The 21,356-nt window shown below is 37.3% G+C and overlaps 1 protein-coding gene across 2 annotated transcripts; it reads left to right on the top strand.

Moving 5' to 3' along the window:
- The first annotated feature begins 482 nt into the window (after positions 1–482).
- Positions 483–21,289, top strand: LOC133871029 (probable LRR receptor-like serine/threonine-protein kinase At1g56130). 2 transcript variants are annotated; one of them, XM_062308369.1, is made up of 24 exons: positions 483–831; positions 1,644–1,891; positions 1,985–2,075; positions 2,766–2,813; positions 10,920–10,957; positions 10,992–11,075; positions 11,179–11,338; positions 11,421–11,492; positions 11,581–11,652; positions 11,815–11,886; positions 12,002–12,073; positions 12,160–12,231; positions 12,341–12,412; positions 12,520–12,591; positions 14,267–14,338; positions 14,443–14,514; positions 14,730–14,801; positions 15,471–15,539; positions 16,411–16,476; positions 16,620–16,664; positions 18,419–18,483; positions 19,331–19,707; positions 20,321–20,516; positions 20,741–21,289. In XM_062308369.1, the coding sequence occupies exons 1-24, from the start codon at positions 536–538 to the stop codon at positions 20,911–20,913; spliced, it is 2,676 nt and encodes an 891-aa protein (XP_062164353.1). In that variant the 5' UTR covers positions 483–535; the 3' UTR covers positions 20,914–21,289. The 2 variants fall into 2 exon arrangements, with proteins under 2 accessions (XP_062164353.1, XP_062164352.1); XM_062308368.1 differs by lacking the exons at positions 483–831; positions 1,644–1,891; positions 1,985–2,075; positions 2,766–2,813 and adding an exon at positions 9,908–10,207 and having other exon boundaries at positions 10,884–11,075.
- Positions 21,290–21,356: the final 67 nt, after the last annotated feature.

The raw sequence follows: 21,356 nt of genomic DNA on the forward strand, positions 1-21,356 counted from the left end.
ATCGACAGATCAAATCCAATCTGCCTATTCGATCTGTCAAGCACATGCGAATTAAGCCACAGCATTAATTTGTTACGAATATTATTCTACTCCTGGGGCTAATGATCATTTTCCTACACTAAAATCTCCATAATTAACCAGATAATTAAACAGAGAGAGAGAGAGAGAGAGAGAGGTTGGCGAATGCGGGGGCAGAGTAGGTCAAGACCCAAGAGAGGCCGGGGTAGGCGGTCCTGGCACGTTGGTGCTTCCTTTCTTCGCCTGTCTATATCAGTGCTACTCTTTTACCCGACCCAACTTCCCTCCTGTCCCCAACTTCCTCTCTTCCACAAGACATTCCTCATTTTCACGTACCCCTCTCTCTCTCTCTCTCTCTCTCTCTCTCTCTCTCTCTCACATACACACACACACACACACACACACAAATTCACATATTATAAGTAGACATCATAATCTCCAATATATTGATCAAATTTATAAGCTCCAGCTCTAGGGCTTTCGTCCATTCACATTGGGTTTCCTTTTGTTATATGAAATGGAGCTCCAGCTTGGCCTGGCCCTTTCTGTTCACAACAATCCAGTCAAGGGGTTCGACCTAAATGATATGCATGAGCAGCTCGGATCCAAAGAACTGCTCAGCTCGGAGCCATGGAGCTATGGGGGTTGTTTGGGAACCCAAAAATGCTTTAAAAACAAACGTAGTTCCGAGGAGGCCTTTGGAAAGATTGGACATGTGCCGCAGCCATTCCCCCTCATGTTGTGGAGTGGCCAGCCAAACGACGACGATGATCGGAAAGGACAAAAGCATAGAACCTCTTGCACCCTTAACCAGTAAGTTTATTTCATCAAAAAGATGAAACTACTCATTTTTCTTTCCTTGTTGGTTTATGTCCTTTCTCGTTAAGGAAAGAAAAATATCTATATACACTATTGGTACTTCATAAAAAAAAAAAAAAAAAAAATAGATCGAATATGCTTGTTCCTCAATATATATATATATTTCATTTTTTGTATACTTGTTTAGCATTTAATTAGTAAAGTTTTTCATAACAGTTCAATTAAGTATGGTGCAAGATTTATTTCAATATTTTGATCAAGCATATATATATATATATATATATATATGAAGGAATCCAAGAAACACGTACATTAGAACTCATTCAAGAAACTGATCTAACTTGAATTTCTATACTGTTTGTAATATTATGTATGTGGCGCCCCTATTTCTTTTTTGCTTTTTTCAAAATATAAAATGGTCCTCAATCTAAAGGAAATAACTGAAATTAATGATATATATACTGTCCAAGAAAGGAACCCAAGTTAGTTTATAAATTAATTAGATATTCGCTTAATTAAATTTTGTTGGCAATTCTAATAAATAATTTAATAAAATGAGAATCGATCATGCTCCCAAATAATTAACAAGGCTAGCTTAGTTAGTTCTTTTATTTCATTTTGACATATCCCATGATTTTGTTAAATGTATATATATATGCACTCTTTGGGGTTAATTAATTAAGTTGTTTGCAAGTATATTATAATCTAGCCTAATTAGTTTAGATTGATTTCTCCATATGGATCGATTCACATGCATGATCGATCTACATGAAATAATAATGATGATAATTTGTTTCAAAAAGTAGGAAAGAATTGGAAGAAAATCATGTTGTGGGGTGGCCTCCCATTAAATCATGGAGGAAGAAACATCTCCATCAGCATCAAGGTGGGCAGATTAAGAATTATGATCAAACGGCTGAGAGAAGTGGTGGATCAAACTCTTTATATGTCAAGGTCAAGATGGAGGGGGTGGCAATAGCAAGAAAGATTGATCTAAGGCTCTATCACTCCTATCAGACGCTTACCAACACCTTGATCGACATGTTTGCTAAATGTAAGTACTGAGCAAATCTCAAAACACGACGTCGTCTAGACTCGATCTAGTGGGTTAATTTGGTACTGATCATTTGCGTTTGACTATCCGCAGACCCAAAAATTGATAAAGATGGTGCAACCTATACACTCACCTATCAAGACGAAGAAGGCGATTGGCTGCTTGCAGGAGATGTTCCTTGGCAGTACGTATTAATTTTTCTATTCTCCAAGTTTTCATTAAATTAATTCAAGGAATATTTCAAAAACAAAAATAATTAAATTAAATTTTCCTCCAAAATAATTAAGTTGGAGGCCGGAAGGAGGAAAACTTTGTCCAAAATAAAATATTTTTCTAAACTTAAGAAATTTTAATTTATTTTAAAAATTATAAATTAGTGACGTTTGACTGTTCAAACGATACTAACTTTTTAGTGTCGTTTGAGCTCAAACGATTTTGATTAGCGTCGTTTGAACAGTAAACGACGTTATTCTGGATTTTCGACCTTATGTTTATTGTCGTTAAGCAAATAAACAGCACTATTCAAACGACGCTAAACGAATAATGTCTTCTTTTTTTGCCATAATTAAACGACACTATATATTCAAGCAACTTAACTAGTTTTTTTTTTTTTGGTAGTGCTTGAGAGACCAGCTTTAAGTTCATGTTCTAGCATTTTAATTCTTAGTTTCCTCTTGTTACTTTTAAAGAACCTGTTGTTATTAATTTCGAGCTGATTGATTTTTTTTTTTAAAAAAAAAGAATATAAGGTTTATAAGTGAATTAAAAATGGAAATAAAAAAAAAAAAAATAAAAAAAAAAAAAAAGATACCCATATGTGAGCTAACACTCAGAAGTGAAAATATATATTGATGATTTTAATTTTATTTTGCAGAACTTTCATCATGTCCGTGAAGCGTTTGGAGATACTAAGAACTGGCGGTTGAGGTGGATCATAATATATAATATATGTTGCTACTGTGGATTTGATTTTTCTTATGTACTAGTTTATAATTAGGAAAAGCATATGGCCGGAGATCTTGTAATAAGATCGAGATCGCTAAAAACAATAGCTTCAGCTATCCAAACAGAAAAGAAAAGGGAATTGGATCGTGAGAAGCACAAATATCGATCGCTTAGCTTGTTTATCAGTACGTACCCATTTGCATGTGTTGATTGTATTTCAAGTAACCAAAAAGAAAACTATAATGATGTTTGATGTATTTTTAGCTGTATTGTTAAGTTTCGGTTGAATTCTATTCTCTTAAATACAAAAGAAAATATATACTAGAATATATGATGCTATTGTTAGAATTTTGTAGTAAATAATTACTAACGTGGCAACTTTTACCACACCACCAACTATATTTAGCGACGAGCTTATCAATGGCGTGGTAGCCATGTACCTAATGGCCCGTCACCCAAAAAAATAAAAAAAAAAGAGGTGATGTGTCAGACCCTTTGTCACTTCAGTAACAGCCTGTCAAAAAAATCAATTTTTTTTTGTAGTGATATATAGATCATATATATGATTAATGCAGTAATATGATCGGACTGTTGACACATCTCTAGAAGCGCGTTTTTTGTTATATAAAGTGTGCGCATTAAAGTGGTGCGCGCCAGCTAACGCATGTATTTGGTCCTCACTTCAAACCCTAGCTAGCACTTAAAGGTTTCTTTAATTTGAAATTTAACAGCTGTGCAGTCAGCTATTTTAATGAAGCCTAAAAGAAAGCAAGATTTTTTTTGTTTTTTATTTTATTTAAAAAAGCTCATGAATTCATGTCACCATTTTAGATTATTAGATCAAATCGTCTAAGTTTTAAGATGATGTGGTGCACAAATGTTCTTAATTATTCATGGTGTTATAGAAGAAAATTAATTGGATTTGTTTGATAACATTTTTTCTACTTTTTTTTGTTTTCTCATTTCAAAACAAAAATACTAACAAACAACTCAAAATACAAAACACTTATAAAACACTAAAAAATTATTTCCACCTCTATGTTACATAAAAACATTTTTTCAAACAAAAAATATCCTTTAAAAAGCAGTAACGAACGGAACTTTCACTCAAATATATAATATGGTTTTAACCCACTATATTTGAAAAAATAAAAATAAAAATAAAAAATCAATTAATCGCTCTTGAGCAGATTATATTTTGCATGGAATTCACTACTTCTTTGGCCTTTAAAATTGAAGCATTATAAATTGGTTCATTTTTTTGTGTGTAATTAAACAAATTTTAAACCATCAAATGGCTTGGTTGAATGGGGGACCGATTCAATGACCCACCAAGGCCACCAGTTCAGTTGGTAGGTCAAACAGTCACCGTTGGCCTTTGAACAAAAATGGTCAACACTCAAGTGCTGCATGCTATGACCGGGTTTCTTTAAAGCATATATAGCTTGAATAATTTCTCATTTCCTTTCTGGGATGATGGCCCTTGGGCCTTGAGTAAAGATTTAGCCTAAAGATGACTTGGGCCAAAAAGTTTGACTTGGCCCCAAAAAGATGCCATGGCCCTTTTGGTTTTGAAAAAACAAATCTTTCTATATATATAAATATTTGGGACAAAAAGTTTGACTTGCCCTTATGAAAACAGGCTCAATATATCTTCATACCCAAACCTCCCATTAGCCCATAACCCACAGCCTAATTTGACTACACCAAAAAAAATAAAAAATTGTGGCCAAGGGCAACAACTCAACCCAATCAAAGACTCTCTTATTTGTTTACTGAAAGATAATAAAGATTCCTAAATAATCGACCGCAATTAAGTATGTAGCTAAAATATAAAAGCAATAAAGAGATAAAGATAGATATAGATATTTTGGTTACGAAGTGAAAATTTTTTAGACAAAAAAAAAAAAAAAAAACTCACTCCGGAGCAGCCAAACCCAGAAAATCAACTAACAGAAGAAATAGCTAGTTGCAAGATAATAGTACTCACAATACACTTGTAGTAGTCATATCTTGAATTCTAACAAGTATCTATACTTGGACGCTTCTTTACCAAACTCTTGTATGAAAAATTCTTCAATTGATCCCTTTAATTAGAGATTCTCTCTAGTTAGGCATCAAATGGTTGAATGATTACAACATAAACTTTAAGAGAATTAGCACATCTAAAAATTTATATTTAAAAACCTTCTCTTAGCACACTGAAATTCTATTCAAAATTTATAAAAAAGCAACCCTTAGAATCCCCTTTAAATAGGCTTCAGAAATCCTGATTCTACACAAATTCGAATTTTCATAGGTGGTGTCCAGACAGGTCATTGCGCGTTCGGACAAACAATAGCAAATCCTATGTTTTGCTAAAAGGCGTCTGGACGACTTGACCTAGCATCCGAACGGTTGCAAGGAAAATCTTCTTCGTCCGTAGTCTTCACTTTTGCATACGGACATCCTTATAAATAGGTGCTCTCGGTGGTTTGCGTCTGTAGAGCCGTCCGGACAAGTATCGAACTCTGACTTTTTGTGACTGGCATCCAGACGCTTCTTCTGGCCGTCTGAACAATCTTCAAGGAAAACCGACTTTTTAATCAGTAAAGTCTTCCAAAATCTTTTCTTCACCATAACATTGTCTTCTTAATGATATTCCATGCAGATATTGCCTTGATCAGCCATTTCTATTATTGATTAATATTTCCGCAATAAATCTTTTGCCGGTCTTCTGGAATTATGGTGTCTTTAATATGTCAGTGTTTTTGTCAACAAAATGTAACTAACAAAAATAAACCAACATCAACAAACTTGTTTTTTCGAATTGTAGTATACTTGTGTTTATTCTTCTTGTTTCTACCACAACTGCAAAATGAATATTTTATGACCATGAATATTATCAAAATCAGACTCTTGATGATGTATGTCAAAAGAGAAATTGCTGTAAAATTCTGTTATGTGCTTTTCTTGAGTGAAAGGGATTTAGGGAAGAACATGAAGAACATGATAGAAATATAGGGTAAAACAAGGAACAAAGGCTCTTGGAGAGGCCTCTCTCTCTTACAAACCATGGGCTCTTCGAGAGGCCCGAGCTCTCCAGGAAATACTAAGACTCAATATTCTCTTTTCATACATTCCTTCTCCATTCTATTGGATTTTATAGGAGAGTGCCTTCCGCCACCTCATCCCCTTCTAGTGCCTTCTTGCCAACCGAATATTGTTAGCTCCTAGATACCTCCAGCTCACTACCTTCTAGAATACCTCTTATATCCCTTACATACCCATTATATCCCTTACATTGCCCCACCCTTTAAAGCACCTCGCCCTCGAGGTGCGTTTTGGAAAATTACAAAGAAAAGAAAAATAAACCAACTAAACACTGCAAAAAATCTCCTAGGCTCCAAACAGCAACCATACGCTAGCCCATTCAGTTTTGTGGGAATGTGCAAAGAAAATCCAGCTGTCCTCACACTTCCAAGCACCATGAACCTTCCAGGATCCATTGCCACCATACATAAAGTTTTTGGTATCCATTGACCGTGCATCAACTTCTGCCACGTGGACCTCCACAATGGCCAAGATCCAAGCTCAATACGTTTATCCTTGAACCTTCCAGAAGCTTCAGAAATTCTCACCCATGCAAAACGAATCTGCAGCCATGGCCACGTTGGCACCCATTGTCGCCCGTCATGGAATGTGGCAGGCGTCATCTCGTTGTAACGGAATTTTTGTGGCCCTACAAGCAGCTCTGGTTTGAAGCTCCTTTGTCTACTAATGCCCCTCCATTTCCTATCTGAGACGTAATTGAAAACCACAAGAACCACGAAAAAGAAATTCTGCATCAGGGACATGTGATCATACGCAACTGAAGCTTCAAAATTAGACCCCAAGAAGCGGCTATTCAGCTCTCTGTGTTCCCTATCAAAGTCCAGCAAATACTCTGGATCATCCTCATAGCGTAAATTCACTGATTTATCCCCCATAAGAACATCATAGCCATGGAATGAATCCCACCGTTCCGCTGAATCAATATGGGCATTACCCAATGAAGCATGTATCAGACCCTGCACATGCCAAACTTTGTGCTTAAAAACCACAATCTGGGGGATATTGGGATGTAACGAATGCAATGCCTCCCTCATAAATTCCACACTTGCATTGTGCTCAGACGATAACTGAACAGCGTTAGCTACGTTAACAACCTTCTCCTGTCTTCCCAATACCAACTGAGAATCTCCTGCATTTGCAATGTAAAGCTGTCCGGCGCATAATATGCCGACCAAACAACATGAACCAACGGAAACAAATGTTGGGTTTCCAAAATGCATCCCGGGCTTTACATCAGTCTTGAGCGAAATTGTCCGGGACAAAGTGTTTCTCGCCATCTCGTCTGTCCGGGGCAAAGGGGTCCCAGCCATTGGTTTAGAGGCATTCTTTGTAGTGTGCCCAGCAGGCCCAACCAATGGAGGGTGTCTAAAGGGACAAGTAGGATTAAGGCAGTACCAGCAATCTCTGGAATTGAGCCTCGCAACCGCACTGTGCCGATACTCACACGCAATCCCCCTCTTACAAGCGAGGAGTGAGACTAGAAAATACACGCAGTCAGTCGTCCTTCTCATCCTGTGCAAGCAAATACAAACAAAAACCCCCGCTAAATGCAAGGTCAGAGGAAGTGACGACGCAGGTCTGAAAAACGGGGTTCTTGGGCCTGGTGAAGGCTTGATTGACACCCCAAGCGTGGACAAGAAGCTAGTCAACAACTTGACGAAGAAGAATAATTCAATAACCAAAATCGTAGTGTAAGTAACCAAATTAGGTATCATTCCCATTGTAGGCATTTCATCGAGCATTGTGACTGCACCTTCCACCTTATGCTTCTTACATATGCCTTTGATAAAAAATTGACATGTGAACACATTGGGCACAACTCCAAATCTTGATGTACTGTACGTGAACCATTCATGCACCAAATTGAATTGTGGAGAAGCACTTTGCAGGAAGAAAATTGCGGGTGCAGCTTGAAGAAGTTTGTCCGTGGACAGAAAATTCAAATTGAATGGTACCTGTGAAGCACTCTTAGATGGATTTAGGAGTGTTGCTGCTGGGGCCGACCTGGTCTCATTGACATGCAAGGCCATAGTATTTCTCGTCCATGGAAGGTGCCGAAGGTCCCTCCCTTTCGTTATCGGCACCCACGGTGTCCACCACCCAAGGAACTTCCAACGCCAACGATGGTGCTTGAAGCCCATAATATATTGCAGAGCATAAGAAATCCGCCAAAACTTCACCGAAAAGTTCGAAATCCATACCTCAACGCACTTGGTCGAAAGCTGGAACATAAAAGAGCTCCTAAACGAATTCGGCTCCTGTTGCTGCGTCTCCACCAACAGAGGCCACTCCGCCAACGCCCTTATCGTTGTGAACAGAACAAAACGCAAGGTGGCAAGGGCGTCTTCCATAACAAAAGTCAACACTGCTTGGCCAATGATGGAAAAATAGAATGGAGCAGCAGCATATGCCACGTATTGATGTGCTTGAAGGTGCAAGGGGTAGTCAACTGCCACGTAGCAGCTAGTTGGACACCCTAGATTCGTAGCTTCCAAGCTCGTCACGTCCTCTGCTTTGTTCATGGACACAGGGCTGCAGCTTCCACAAGAGAAAACCACCCGAGTCGTGCCATGGCTTCCATCGACTTCGCCAGCCGAGTCACTAGCCGCTGCATCTTCGTCGTCTTCCACTGGCTTCCATCGCCAGCGGTGCTTCCGGGCCACTAATTGCAACGCAACTGACCGGTTAGCAAGCGAGAGCTGCTCTTTGTTATCACAAACAACCAGAGGTGGAAATGGCTTCTCCACATTCTGCTTTATCACCGCCGTTACAAGCTGTGCGTCCAGGGAATCGATTGTTGACGAAAAAGGCAGCTCGTTCATGGTCCTTGAATCAACGCTCCAGAGCTGGACTGCCACAAGCGGCTCCGTTACTGCCGGCACAGGCGACTTGTCCATGGGCTTGAACGTCGTGGCTGTAATGGAATCGTCCACAGCATCCTGGAGGAAGCCAGATTGAGGTGAATCGTCGATGGTTTCCAAAAGAGTCGCAGCTGGTTCTGCATTTTGTAGGTGCTCGTGTACTGCTTCTTTTTTCTCAATGTCTGGCACAATCTCAAGAAGATTGTGCAAGTGACGCCCAAATTGGTGTGTGTTCTCCACCGAAGCCTTCATCGTTTCTTGCATTTGATCTACTAACTCCAACATCTTTTGCAGGAGTAGATCTTGGCTCATTCCTACATAGCAATTTGGTCGAGAAAGATGGGCATCGTGATATTGCCATAGAGGTGCCATGGTAGAGAATGTGGAATGTAATACGAGAAGGAAAAAAAAATGGTGGATAACAAAAGCTAGGAAAATTTTTCTCGGTAAAACAGAGACAGTAGAAGCGAAGGAAAAAGAAAAAAAAAATAAAAAATGTGAGGAAACAGAGACGGTGGAAGTCGTGGGTGAGGAAGGAATGGCTCTGATACCACTTGTTATGTGCTTTTCTTGAGTGAAAGGGATTTAGGGAAGAACATGAAGAACATGATAGAAATATAGGGTAAAACAAGGAACAAAGGCTCTTGGAGAGGCCTCTCTCTCTTACAAACCATGGGCTCTTCGAGAGGCCCGAGCTCTCCAAGAAATACTAAGACTCAATATTCTCTTTTCATACCTTCCTTCTCCATTCTATTGGATTTTATAGGAGAGTGCCTTCCGCCACCTCATCCCCTTCTAGAGCCTTCTTGCCAACCGAATATTGTTAGCTCCTAGATACCTCCAGCTCACTACCTTCTAGAATACCTCTTATATCCCTTACATACCCATTATATCCCTTACAAATTCGGTATATATTCAATTATAGATGATTTTGAGATTTAAAAGAATGTCACGTTCTATTTTGATAGGTGATTGAGTTAGAAATTAAAATATTTCAAAAAATAAATATTTTTGGTCTGTTAATAACTCCCACTCGATCCCCAGCACTGCACCCCTCTGCAACTTCTTGTTGGCAGGTTTACATTGAAGCCTTTTAGGATATTGAGATTTTCTTTTCCAACCCTCTTGTCGGGAAAAATTATTCGGTGTTTGAAAGCTCCATTTCACAAGCAAACAAGCTGTTTGATGCAATGCCTCTGAGAATCTTGAATATGTTTTCCTCGCTATAAAGAGCAATCTCAACTGGACTTGGAACCGGAAATCAATTTTTTAAAAAATTTCTTCTAAACTATTACAGCCCTTATGCAGATTGATATATATTTGAAGCAATCATGCCAAATCCCCTTCATGCAGGTGTTGTGAGTGGCCCTATGAAATCTGATTCCAGAACATTGTGTTCCACCAGAATCAGAACAGTGTGAGTGGCCCTATGAAAAAAAATGTTGTCTTTATCTCTATTTTTGCATCTTGCTTGGATGTTTCATATTGTTTCTGCAACATCCTTTTTTTTCAACTTCTAGAGGAACCAATTTTTTCATTGACTAGGCAAAAGGACCCAAACTTTGACTGTGAACATAAGCTAGTTCAGATACAGGAAAAAGTTAATGTTAGCCATGAGAAATTAACCTTTGTTGGTCAGACTGAAGCTGACCTACTCCAAAGGGATAAAATGATTCAACTAAAAGTTTTCAGTTTAAACGTTAGGGAATTGAGAAGTCAGCTGGATTTCGATACTGGGATTGATCAAATCCTTAGCAGCGACATGTTTATTTTATATTTTATGTTGGCAAAATTCAAGTGTGAAAACATGGGGTATTTGGGTTGAAATTCTTAGTTCTTTAAGTTAGGGTTGAGTCCAGTTTAAAAGTTAGTTCAAAGAAACCTAATGTGCTGGAGTACAAAATGTCATTGTGTCACCGCCAGGGTGATTGGAGATATACTGAAATACTGGCAATTTGGTCTTCGATAGCTCTGTTTAACCACCATTTTCATGCAGTCAACGGAGACTCATAAGAACCACGCATTACTGTATTAGATTTGAATTTCAAGGCTTGGTTTTTCTTCTTGTTTGATTGGGTTTTTATCATTTTCAGTTTGCAGCCGGCCATGTCCTCATCTCTGTCTGTCTCGCTCTCTCGCGGTTATTTATGTGCGTGGCCCTGCCCGTGCATGTGCATTTGGGTGTAGTTGTTGCTGCTCAGTAATGGAGGTCTGGAGAATCTCTTTTCTTCTTCTCTGTGCATTTCAGCTTGTTTCGGCACAACAAACGACTGATTCTGATGAAGGTGCTCTAGTAATTGTTACGAATTCAGAATCATGTACCAGTTCAACTTCATTTTTTTTGATAAGTACGTTCAACTACTGGTAACTACTGCTTTTTTGGATCAGTGGCTGCTCTCAACAAGATTGTAGATTACTGGAACTTAGGAAGCAAATTGGATCTTTCTACCGTTGACCCTTGTACCCAGAATGCATCATGGGCTTCTGAGAATGCGAATCCCCGTGTGGCTTGTGACTGCGGTGGCAACACCTGCCACATCACCCATTTGTAACTTCCCCATCATCGTTTTTCAACTTCTTCATTTATTCTTCTTGTGTTTAAGGAAGTTTCCAATTTTCACTTGATGCAGGAAGATATATGCTTTAGACATTTCTGGTGAAATACCCAACGAATTATTTCTGCTAAAGGAGCTGATGGACTTGTGAGGAATCAACTCTTAAGCTTTAAGCACTCTTTGTTGCTTCTTTCATTCTATGTGATTGAGATTTGCAATTTGGGTAATTATGCAGGAATCTGGGTCAGAATGTATTGAGCGGAGCCGTACCGGTTGAAATAGGACAATTATCAAATATGCAATACCTGTGAGACTGTTAACTGCCAAACTAACTTCTTATTATCTTACTGCTTTACAGTTATTATGAATAGATAAAATCAATTCTCAGCTGTTTTTTTTTTTTTTTTAATTATTTTTTATGTGTGAGGTGTATTCATACTTGTTCTCTTTGTGCTGACTGATTGAACAGTAGCCTGGGCATAAACAATCTGACTGGTCCAGTGCCTTCAGAGCTTGGTAATTTAGCCAAGTTGATTTCCCTGTAAGCACATATATGCAGTTTTCAGATGCTCTTTTTTCTGTATTTTTTTCTTAAGCCTTCTGTGAATCCATTTATTAGAACTTAATTAATTTCTCAAGTTTCTATCGTGTTATAGAAGTTTGAGCTCAAACAATTTCTCTGGACAATTACCTGTTGATCTTGGAAAATTGACCTCCTTACAGCAGTTGTGAGTTTTATCCTTATTTGCAGACCTTGAAGTAACATCTTTTCTCTTAGCTGTGTGATTTCATTTTTAACCTATATTCTTTTCAGGTACATTGATAGCAGTGGAGTGAGTGGGCCAATACCACAAGAACTTGCAAACTTAAAATCCCTTCAAATTCTGTACTTATTTCTCTTTTCTTTATACTAGTACATGGTAGTTTTGGAATATCAAAGAGTTTAATTATGTTAGTTGTAAATTCATTTGTCGATTGATTTTTTCTTGTTTCAGGTGGGCATCTGATAATCTCTTTACTGGAAAGCTTCCAGAATTCTTTGGGACTCTTACAGAACTCAAGGACCTGTATGCATGGAATTCCCTAGCACTAAAATATTTTTAAAATTGGAGGTTTCATTTCATTATGGTATTTAAGATGTAGTGTGTTGACTGATGCACTTTCCCTTTCACAGGCGACTTCAAGGTACAATGCTTGAAGGCCCAATCCCAAGCAGTTTTGGTGCTCTAATTAAGCTAGAGAACCTGTAAGGCCTCCTCAATATGAGTTGATATGTTTTTCATTGTCTTATGCATTACTAATTGCTGCTATAAGATTTTATTTTCCCCCTGTACAAGCCTTTATGGTCTTCTTTCTCATATCTATTTTTCCTACATGTAGTTTTGGGGTGTGTGGTTGGCAGGAATGGATAAGTGATGAGGCTCACAGCCTAATCACAAAACGATCGAGTATGCAATCTATACAAGCCACCAACAATGAACAAAATAATAATAAAAAAGGAGAGGAAGAAAGAAACCCCTTAAATTTTGTTTGCCAAAAATACTTGAGTTTGAGTAAAAAAAAATTTGGGGTTGAAAAAAGCCTAATGACCCCAAATAACACCTAAAGAGGGGGGGGGGGGGGGGAGGGGGGGGGGGGGGGGGGGAATAGGTGTTTTCCCAACAATTACAGTCAATTTAAATTTTGCAACCACACAATTTCACTAAAATCAAGTAAAGCATAAAAAAAAATCAGACAAGAATTTTGGTGATGAAGTGAAAACCTTTTACATAATTCTTCAAAAGTTAAACCACTTCGGGGCAGCCGACCCATAAAACTTATTCACTATAAAAGAATCAAGTTACAATCACTTTATACTTACAAAACCTTTGTAGTAAAAACTTGATGTGTACCCCAACAAACGACCCGTTTGTCTTCTACTACAGTAGCTCAAGAACTCTGGTCATTCTTCTATAAAGCTTCATTTGCAACTCAAAGCTCTGATCGTTGAAAGTTTGATTTGTGTGGTTTAATGAAGTCTAGGAGAGGCTAGAGAATGAGGGCGTAAGGATGTAAAAGTACTCTCCAAGAACTCAAAACAATGGTCTTAGGGCCTTCTGAAAATCATGCCTTATGATGCTTATATAGACCTTGAGAAAACTAAGGTTCAATGTGCAAGTCAGTTAAAGAAAAATTCTATCTGAAGCCATGACGTTCGAACGGGAGCAAGTCCCGTTCAAACATGTGCTAGGGTTTCACAGCTTATCGTATGTGGTGCTCGAACGGGGTACAAACGTCGTTGCGATTGAGTGTCTCGAATCTTGCTCGATGAACATCGTGTTCGAATCTTCTTCAAACGTGATTGCGATTGGATATCTTTTTGGGTCCTTGTGAAGCACTTACATCCGAACGACTTGCGAACGGGGCTCTTGGTGGTATCTTGTGAAATACAGTGATTCCAGCCCAATAGAACCCAGTGTGATTGCCCTTGGGATCGAGCCTCTCGGGAGCTTGAACTTTGAAGCCTTGAAGTGCTCCGTTCGATTCGCTTACAATCGCGACTCTGATTGGGACATTCTGGAACTCAGTTCTTGAAGTGGATTAAGATATCGTTCAAACTCCTTTTGATCAGGTTACAAACGGCTTCTAATCTTCAATTTGAACTTCAATCTAAGAACCAACTTAACCACTAAACCTAAACTTACAACCAAACTTGCCAATATAAAACCTAACAGGGGTGAGAGATCTTAGTGCTTTCATTGCACTTTATACTGCATTTTTGTTAAAATACATGATTTTGTTAAAGGTTCTCCAGAAGATACTGAATAATTGTTGTCAGCTTCTCTTGTAGTGGTATTTGGTTTATGCTTTTCATTTCTGATTCATTCATGATTTTTTTTGTACTAAATCGGAATTTCTGGTTTCCTTATGTGCCTATATAGGAGAATTGGTGATCTTAGTAAGGAAGACTCTACTCTAGATTTCGTGGAAAACCTGACAAGTTTGTCCATACTGTAAGATGCTCTACATTTTAGATCTTACTTACCAAAAACTTAGATTTTTTTCACTTGAATCTTTTATGTAGAACCTAAATGAACTTTCTCAACTTGTTTTACAGATCATTGAGAAACTGTCTAGTGTCTGGCAATATTCCAGAACGGATTGGCACATTTGCTAAGTTGCAATACATGTAAGTAATGACATATGTTTGTTCATATGATCAGACATTCACTTATTTATGTTTCTTTGCTCCTTTTTTTTATGAAGTAATACGGCTTTTTGTACATTTTCTATGCAAATTTTTCATGATTTTAGTGTCTCAAAAGGACTTTTGCTGATTTTTCGTTTTGTATTTTAAGCTTCTGATTTCCTCATCATCTTACTGAAATGAAATCACTCTGACAGGGACTTAAGCTTCAACAAGTTGACTGGCCTAATACCAAACTCATTCCAAGATTTTTCTTTGTTGCAATACCTGTGAGTAAACTAATTTTGGCTCTTTGACATTCTATGTTATAAACCAAACCATTAAGAGAATCAAACAGAAAATGCGTGATTGAATGTTAGCATTTCCATGTTGTCGATTTATATATCTGACTTGATGTCAAAATATATTGAAATTCTCTCCACTAGAAAATCTTGGTTACTATTTTAGTTGGTTCAATTATCTTTCTTTTATTTTAGGTGAAATTCTTAAATGAACATGTTTCCTACTTAGTATCCTTGTGTGCAGCATGTCTGCAAGCTGAGTCATTTTATGGCAGTATTAATAAATATGTTAGCACAGAACAACATAATTACTTTCCTACTTGAAAAGGGTCAATAATCACTCGAAAGATGAACCTCAAAAAATCTAAATCAGGCAGATTGGATTCACCTAATATCTCTATACGTGACTCATTCGAACAGTATTTCAAATGATTAAGTCAAATACATAAGCCACATGTTGGTGATGCAAGCTGGAACCATATCACAGGCTTTGTTTCTTTGAAATAAAAATGCATTCACTTTCACAAAAGATTCTTCGATAGATCATATGTTTTCAATAGTTTCCTTCCTTTAATCCTAAAAGATGTATGTGTAATTTACCATGCCATTGTTGCCATAAGAATTTCCTCATAGAGATAATCTCTTTATATGTCTCAGATATCTTGGAAACAATAACTTGGGTGGACAGCTGCCTGAGAACATCACAAGTCCAAAACTCATTGCATTGTAAGTGCAACCTTCAACTTATGATTATCCTTATTCTCGTTTCCTATGAGATATTGCTGAAAGTAATAAATTTTTTTGGATAAGTAAACTGAGGGGTATAAAATTATGCATAAGTAACAGACATTTTTGTATCTCAATGAAGGCCCCACTCTTTTCTTTTCTGTCTGATAAAGGACAAAAATGTCTTAAACATCATCATTGTTGGTCGCGGGGAAATCATGCAGTAGGAACCTGACTCTGATTTGAGCTAGATAAGTTAAATAACCAAAATGAAACAAGCAGTTCAGCTCAAAATAAATTTGGCATTGCCAATTTGTTAACAGTACATTTGACAGTGAGTATTGCTACTCTAATTGCCAATATTGCAGAGGTCGTGTCTTTAATTCTGCTTATGATGCTTTATAGGTGATTGTGAAACAGAGTGCAAGACAATTAAGTCACTGTTAAGATTTAACTGAATTTTTTTTAGAATAATTCAAGTTCCTTTTGTGAAGTCTGATGCAGGCTGAGACCTGCTAAGGATGGTTAAACCCAAAGGATTCAACCAAAGGAATAGTCCTTGGATGCCACTTTAATGCTCCTGCATTAAAGTCTTGAGCTGCTATTTGTGAATATTAGCCAAGAATGGATCTCTTGACCAATATGTAATAAGTGCGATTTACTATAAATGGAGTGTTCTTGCTAGGCCAGAGCTCTGTTGTAAAAAAATATCTGTCTTTTCTGGCCTTGTAGGATGTGCATGAAGTCTTTTAAAAAGCTAAATTTTATGACCATAAGAATAAGTATTTAATGTAACCTGCTCTAAAAGTATTGAATCTTGTCAGCGGTTTGTATCTGTCAGAATACAACTAATACTCTGGTTTGTGGACAGAGATGTCTCCTTCAATCCCATCACTGGCGATCTACCTCTGAATTTTGCAAGAGAAGGATTTTCAATGTGAGTAAATCTTCCATTTTTCACCTCATAAGACTTCCTACTGTGATCCTGTGATGGCATGTTCTTTTAAACTTAGGTGTGCCTTGTTAAATAATTATCTCGTGGCATCCTTTAGCAAGAACTAACTACATTTTCTTATTCAGGAATGTTGTTGGAACATCCATCAATGCAAATAGTTTACTAGACAGGTAAGTTTTTTCTTTTCTTCCATGGTAAGTTAGTATTATACATCAACAGTTGCTTCCACTCTTATGCCGGTATCCTTCTCATCGAGTTAACAAACCAATATCTTCTTTGGAGACAGTATGTTTGTATCTTTTGAAAAATACGATTTAGATCCCAAGTAGTTAGTAATCCAGTTTACCAAACACAATAATGATTAACAAAGTTATCAACTTTAAAACCAAACGCCACAAATATCAATACCAAAATTAAAGTAATCATAAAACAAATCAACAAAGTGATTTTGGTAACGAAGTGGAAACATTTTGAAGAACTTTTCAAAAGTAAAACCATTTTGGGGGCAGCTAACCCCAAAGACATCCACTATAGAAGACTTGTGTTACAAATTGTTCTTTCTTACAAAACCTTTGTAACCCCGGCAAACGACACGTTTCACCTTCCACCGCAGTGACTCTAGAATCTCTGGCCTTCTTCTATATGGATTATCTTCATGAACAAATCTCATCCACTTCAAACTAGAACTCTGGTGGCTATAGGCTTTTCTGTGGTTTGATTGGCAAAGAAGAAAGTATGAGAAGTTTATGATCTGTTTAGGCTTAAGAATTATGGTAAACTTTTCTCACAACAAAGGAATAATGCCTCTCTAGGTGTCTGGAAGTTGTGGGTTATGAGGCTTATATAGAATGGGAGAAACATGACTTTTTAAGCTTAGTCAGCTAGGGTTTCATAGTTTTCTCCCTTGAGGCATTCAAACGGACTGTGGTACAACCGGACGATTCTAGAACTCTTAATTTTATGCATTGAAGACTTCCGTTCGAACGGGCCTCAACTGCCCTTTCAACCGAGCCTCTCAGATGTTGAAATTTTGAAGCCTTGAAGTACTCCGTTTGAATGGCTTCCAACCAAGACTCCAACTGAGCTGTTCTGTCCAGAATTTCATACTTAAATCAACAGTCTATTTTGACCTAGTAAACATCGGATTTGGAAACGTTTCATGAAATACAAATTTAAAGCCCTTTGAATCAGCTTTCCAACGCCACCAAGGTTTCTTTTATATGATGTTGGAATCAAAGTATATGGCCGTTTTACTCCGACTGGGTGTATGCTGGACTGCATACAAAAACTTGAATTCTTGTATCTTGGATCAACTTTTACACCGACTTAAGCCTAGACTTAAAACTTAAATCGAATTTTCCAATACTAAAAAAGTAACATCTTTCACATTAAGTGTTGTAACTTCTAATTGAAATGAAAAACTACAACATGTGCATATAGTGCGAAGTTCTGGCTATAGAGAATGGGGGAGCTTAGAAGAAACCATTATTAGAACTTTAGTAACTTGCAGATTGAAGTTTTATGAAATTTTCAAGTCCATTAGCCTTAATTGGATCTAGGGAAATGATTCATGTCCTCCTCCTGTCCTTCTCCCATCTTCCAAGTTTTGAAAATTACCATTGGATTTGTGGGGTCAATGCAGGTCTCTTATATGGGTCTCACAGATCTAATGATGATTTTCAAAAGTTGAAGGATGGGAGAAAGACAAGAAGAGGATGTATAGCACATCTCTTGGGCCTATTATGCCTACCTATTTTCTTCTTGCTTCTTGCTTCATGCTCCAACTAGCTTCTAAATTCTCCAGTTTTGAGCAAAAAGGACTGAATAATTAATGATCCTAAGGGTTGAGTATATTCTGTTGAATTTATGATTCCTGTAATATTCCAGTAAACTTTTCTGATCATTTTAATGGTCATGGCTGTAGGAAGGCAATTGAAATGCTGCAATGCCTCCAAGGAAACGCCAAGTGCACTAACCAAGTTCCAGCCAGTGAGTAAATTTTTCTTCATCATCTATACTGATTTGTCCATCTTGTTAACCACTTGGATATGTTACAACTTTGACAAAAATATGAAACATTATAAGAAACTTTAATTGGAAATTTTAGATTACATGTTGGAGATTTATAACTTTGTTACATAATAGAGCAAAAATGAAATAAACGGCGGGTGTTTTTCATCCTTCCCACTTAGGTTTCTCATTTATTATATGCATAAGTACATGGTTGGCCCAAGGCACTTTAATTTAAGAATAGTATTCCATGTTTTTCATTAAAATGTGGGGGCTTCAATTTATACTATGCTTTATAGTGCTTGCTGTTTGCAGTCTAGGTGCTTCCCTACCCATGTAGTAACCATTGAGGAATGAGAAATGACAGACTTTCTAGGAATAATGAAAGGTTTCTCCTGAAAAGCTTCTTGCATCTTTCATCTTCTGTATCTTTATTGGCATTTGGACCACTTGCCAACCTGTTGAAGCATATGATAGTACAACCATAAATACTTCACAAACTAAAATGTAGGAAAACCAAACAAAGTCAGATGAAACATTAGAGTTTCTTATGAAAGACTAGAACTCTCTTTCTCATAAATGAAATGCTCAGATACAGCCTCCTTCGAAATTTTGTGTTGAAATCACGGATTGCAGTTCGAAATTATGAACTTCTTAAAAATATTGATAAGATTTAAAATGAAATTTTGGAGCTCACAGTCATTGTAAAAGGGAATGAAAACAGGGGAAACAAGTATTATAGTTCTCTAGAAGCAAGAAATTTGTTACTTCCTAGCTTAAGTTGATATAGAAATTTTAAATTTTTGAGAACATACTTCTGTTTCAGCTTCATTTTCAATTAAATGTGGAGGCATGGAACAAATATCTTCATCTGGTGTCAACTTTGATGATGATTATGAAAAACTGGGAGCTGCTTCAATGTACACAAACTCCAGATATCAATGGGCAGTGAGCAACACTGGAATTTTTATTTCCAATCCAAATGGACCTCTATATATAGCAAAGACTGATTCTCAAATCACGAAAACTTTAGATTCCGAACTGTATAAAACAGCAAGGATTTCACCAAGCTCACTGAGGTACTATGGCCTTGGCTTGAAGAATGGAAAGTATGTTGTGGAGCTTCACTTTGCAGAGATAACAATGGATGATACTCAGTCTTGGAAAGGTCTTGGGAAGCGCTTATTTGATATTTACATTCAGGTACGGTGAGAACATCTGATAGCCAAGGCAGACACACTCTTTTTTTACCATGAATTCTGCAAAGTAGACAAGATTCAATAAGATTGTGGTTAAAATCTTGCTTGAAGAGTTAATCCTGTAATGGCTGTAAGTATTGGTTCTACTCCTCTGGACCTTAAAATATGTTAGTATCATTTTTTCATTATGAGAAAAATAAAAGAATAAAAAAAATCAAGTTATGGACCTGTTTCTGGGTAAAGAATGTGTTAACTGGTTTCACATATGGCAACTTGCACTTCAAGAACAATAAAGTATTGCGAGTAATGTGGAGATCATCTGTAAAACTTTTCATTACACCATTTTAATAGAATAATCAGTTTTACATTTTTTTCTGCTTTAATTATTTAAGTGATACGTAGTCTGCATTAGAAAAACTGTATGACCCTTATGTTTTTTCATTTTAATTGATATGGAGCTATTTTTATAGGAAAGAAACACATTTTTTTTCTGTACTTTTAGCCTTTTCCATAGCTTTCATCAATATGTTCTACAACTTTTGATACATCAACCGTTTAATTGCATCTTCTTTTGATTGCCCTTTTTTACACTCATGAAATTCTGCAACTGGCTTAAGGGTGAGCGAGTTCTCCAAGATTTCAACATTCAGAAGGAAGCTGGGGGATCCAAAAGAGCCTTGATCAAAACATTTGAGGCAAACGTAACAAACACAATCATGGAGATCCACTTCTTCTGGGCTGGGAAAGGCACTTGCTGCATCCCATTTCAAGGCACATATGGACCCTTGGTGTCAGCAGTCAATGTTTATCAAGGTTCTTTTATATCTTCCCTGCAATTTTTGACAATTTGCATTTTCCTTTCACCAATTAATATAAGGCTCTTTATCGTTGGACGGCTACCTTTGATTGTTCATTTTTCTAGCTTTCATAATTTTTTTTTTTTTTTTGTTTCTTTATCTTTTCCTTTTCTAGTTAGGTGTTTCTTTAGTATACTTATTTGTTCCTTAAATCAAATTTTTAATTTTTTTTGTCTGTAGCCGCTGATGCCGTCTCTTCTTTCAAACGGGAGAAGAAACATGTAGGAAGACTTGTTGCAGTAGCGCTTGGATGTGCAGCTGGTCTTGTGGTAATCTCATCACTGTTCTACTTATGGTGGACCAAGGAGTCATCTGGGAACATTCAAGTACACACAGACTCACCAAGGAAGTGATGATTCCATTAAGATGGCCTCAATGGATGCACATCTTGGATGCCTCTTTTAAGTGTTTTGGGTGCCTTTTTGGTTTTCAAGGACAAATTTCCCTTAAATGATCCTAAAGCTTCCTAACCAAATTTTGATGGTCGTATTAATGAAGGCCTTCTAGTTGATGTGAAAGTTAATAAAAATTTGGGTAGGAAGACTATTGTGAAAATATTGAATGGTTTGTGAAGTTAGCATCTTTGTTCTTATTGGATCGTTCTCCAGTCTGCTCTTCTACTGTCATTGTATGGCATTGAAAGTGAGACAATTGACATGACAATGAGACTAGAAAAAGTTTCATGACGTGAAAATTTCACAAATATCAGCAGTTTAAACGATCTTGGACGTGAGGAACCATTGTGAACATTGAATATCTTGCTTGCAACCAAACAGATTTTAGGTTCCTGCATTGG

The sequence above is a fragment of the Alnus glutinosa genome, chromosome 6 (assembly GCF_958979055.1).
Source record: "Alnus glutinosa chromosome 6, dhAlnGlut1.1, whole genome shotgun sequence".
In the NCBI taxonomy this organism is placed as follows: Eukaryota; Viridiplantae; Streptophyta; class Magnoliopsida; order Fagales; family Betulaceae; genus Alnus; species Alnus glutinosa.

Coding starts and splice junctions, on each gene's coding strand:
- LOC133871029 (XM_062308369.1), top strand. CDS start 536: ATGGAGCTCCAGCTTGGCCTGGCCCTTTCTGTTCACAACAATCCAGTC. Junction 2,076..2,765: donor GCAGGAGATGTTCCTTGGCA/GTACGTATTAAT, acceptor TTTATTTTGCAG/AACTTTCATCATGTCCGTGA. Junction 14,802..15,470: donor TTTTCTTTGTTGCAATACCT/GTGAGTAAACTA, acceptor TATATGTCTCAG/ATATCTTGGAAACAATAACT.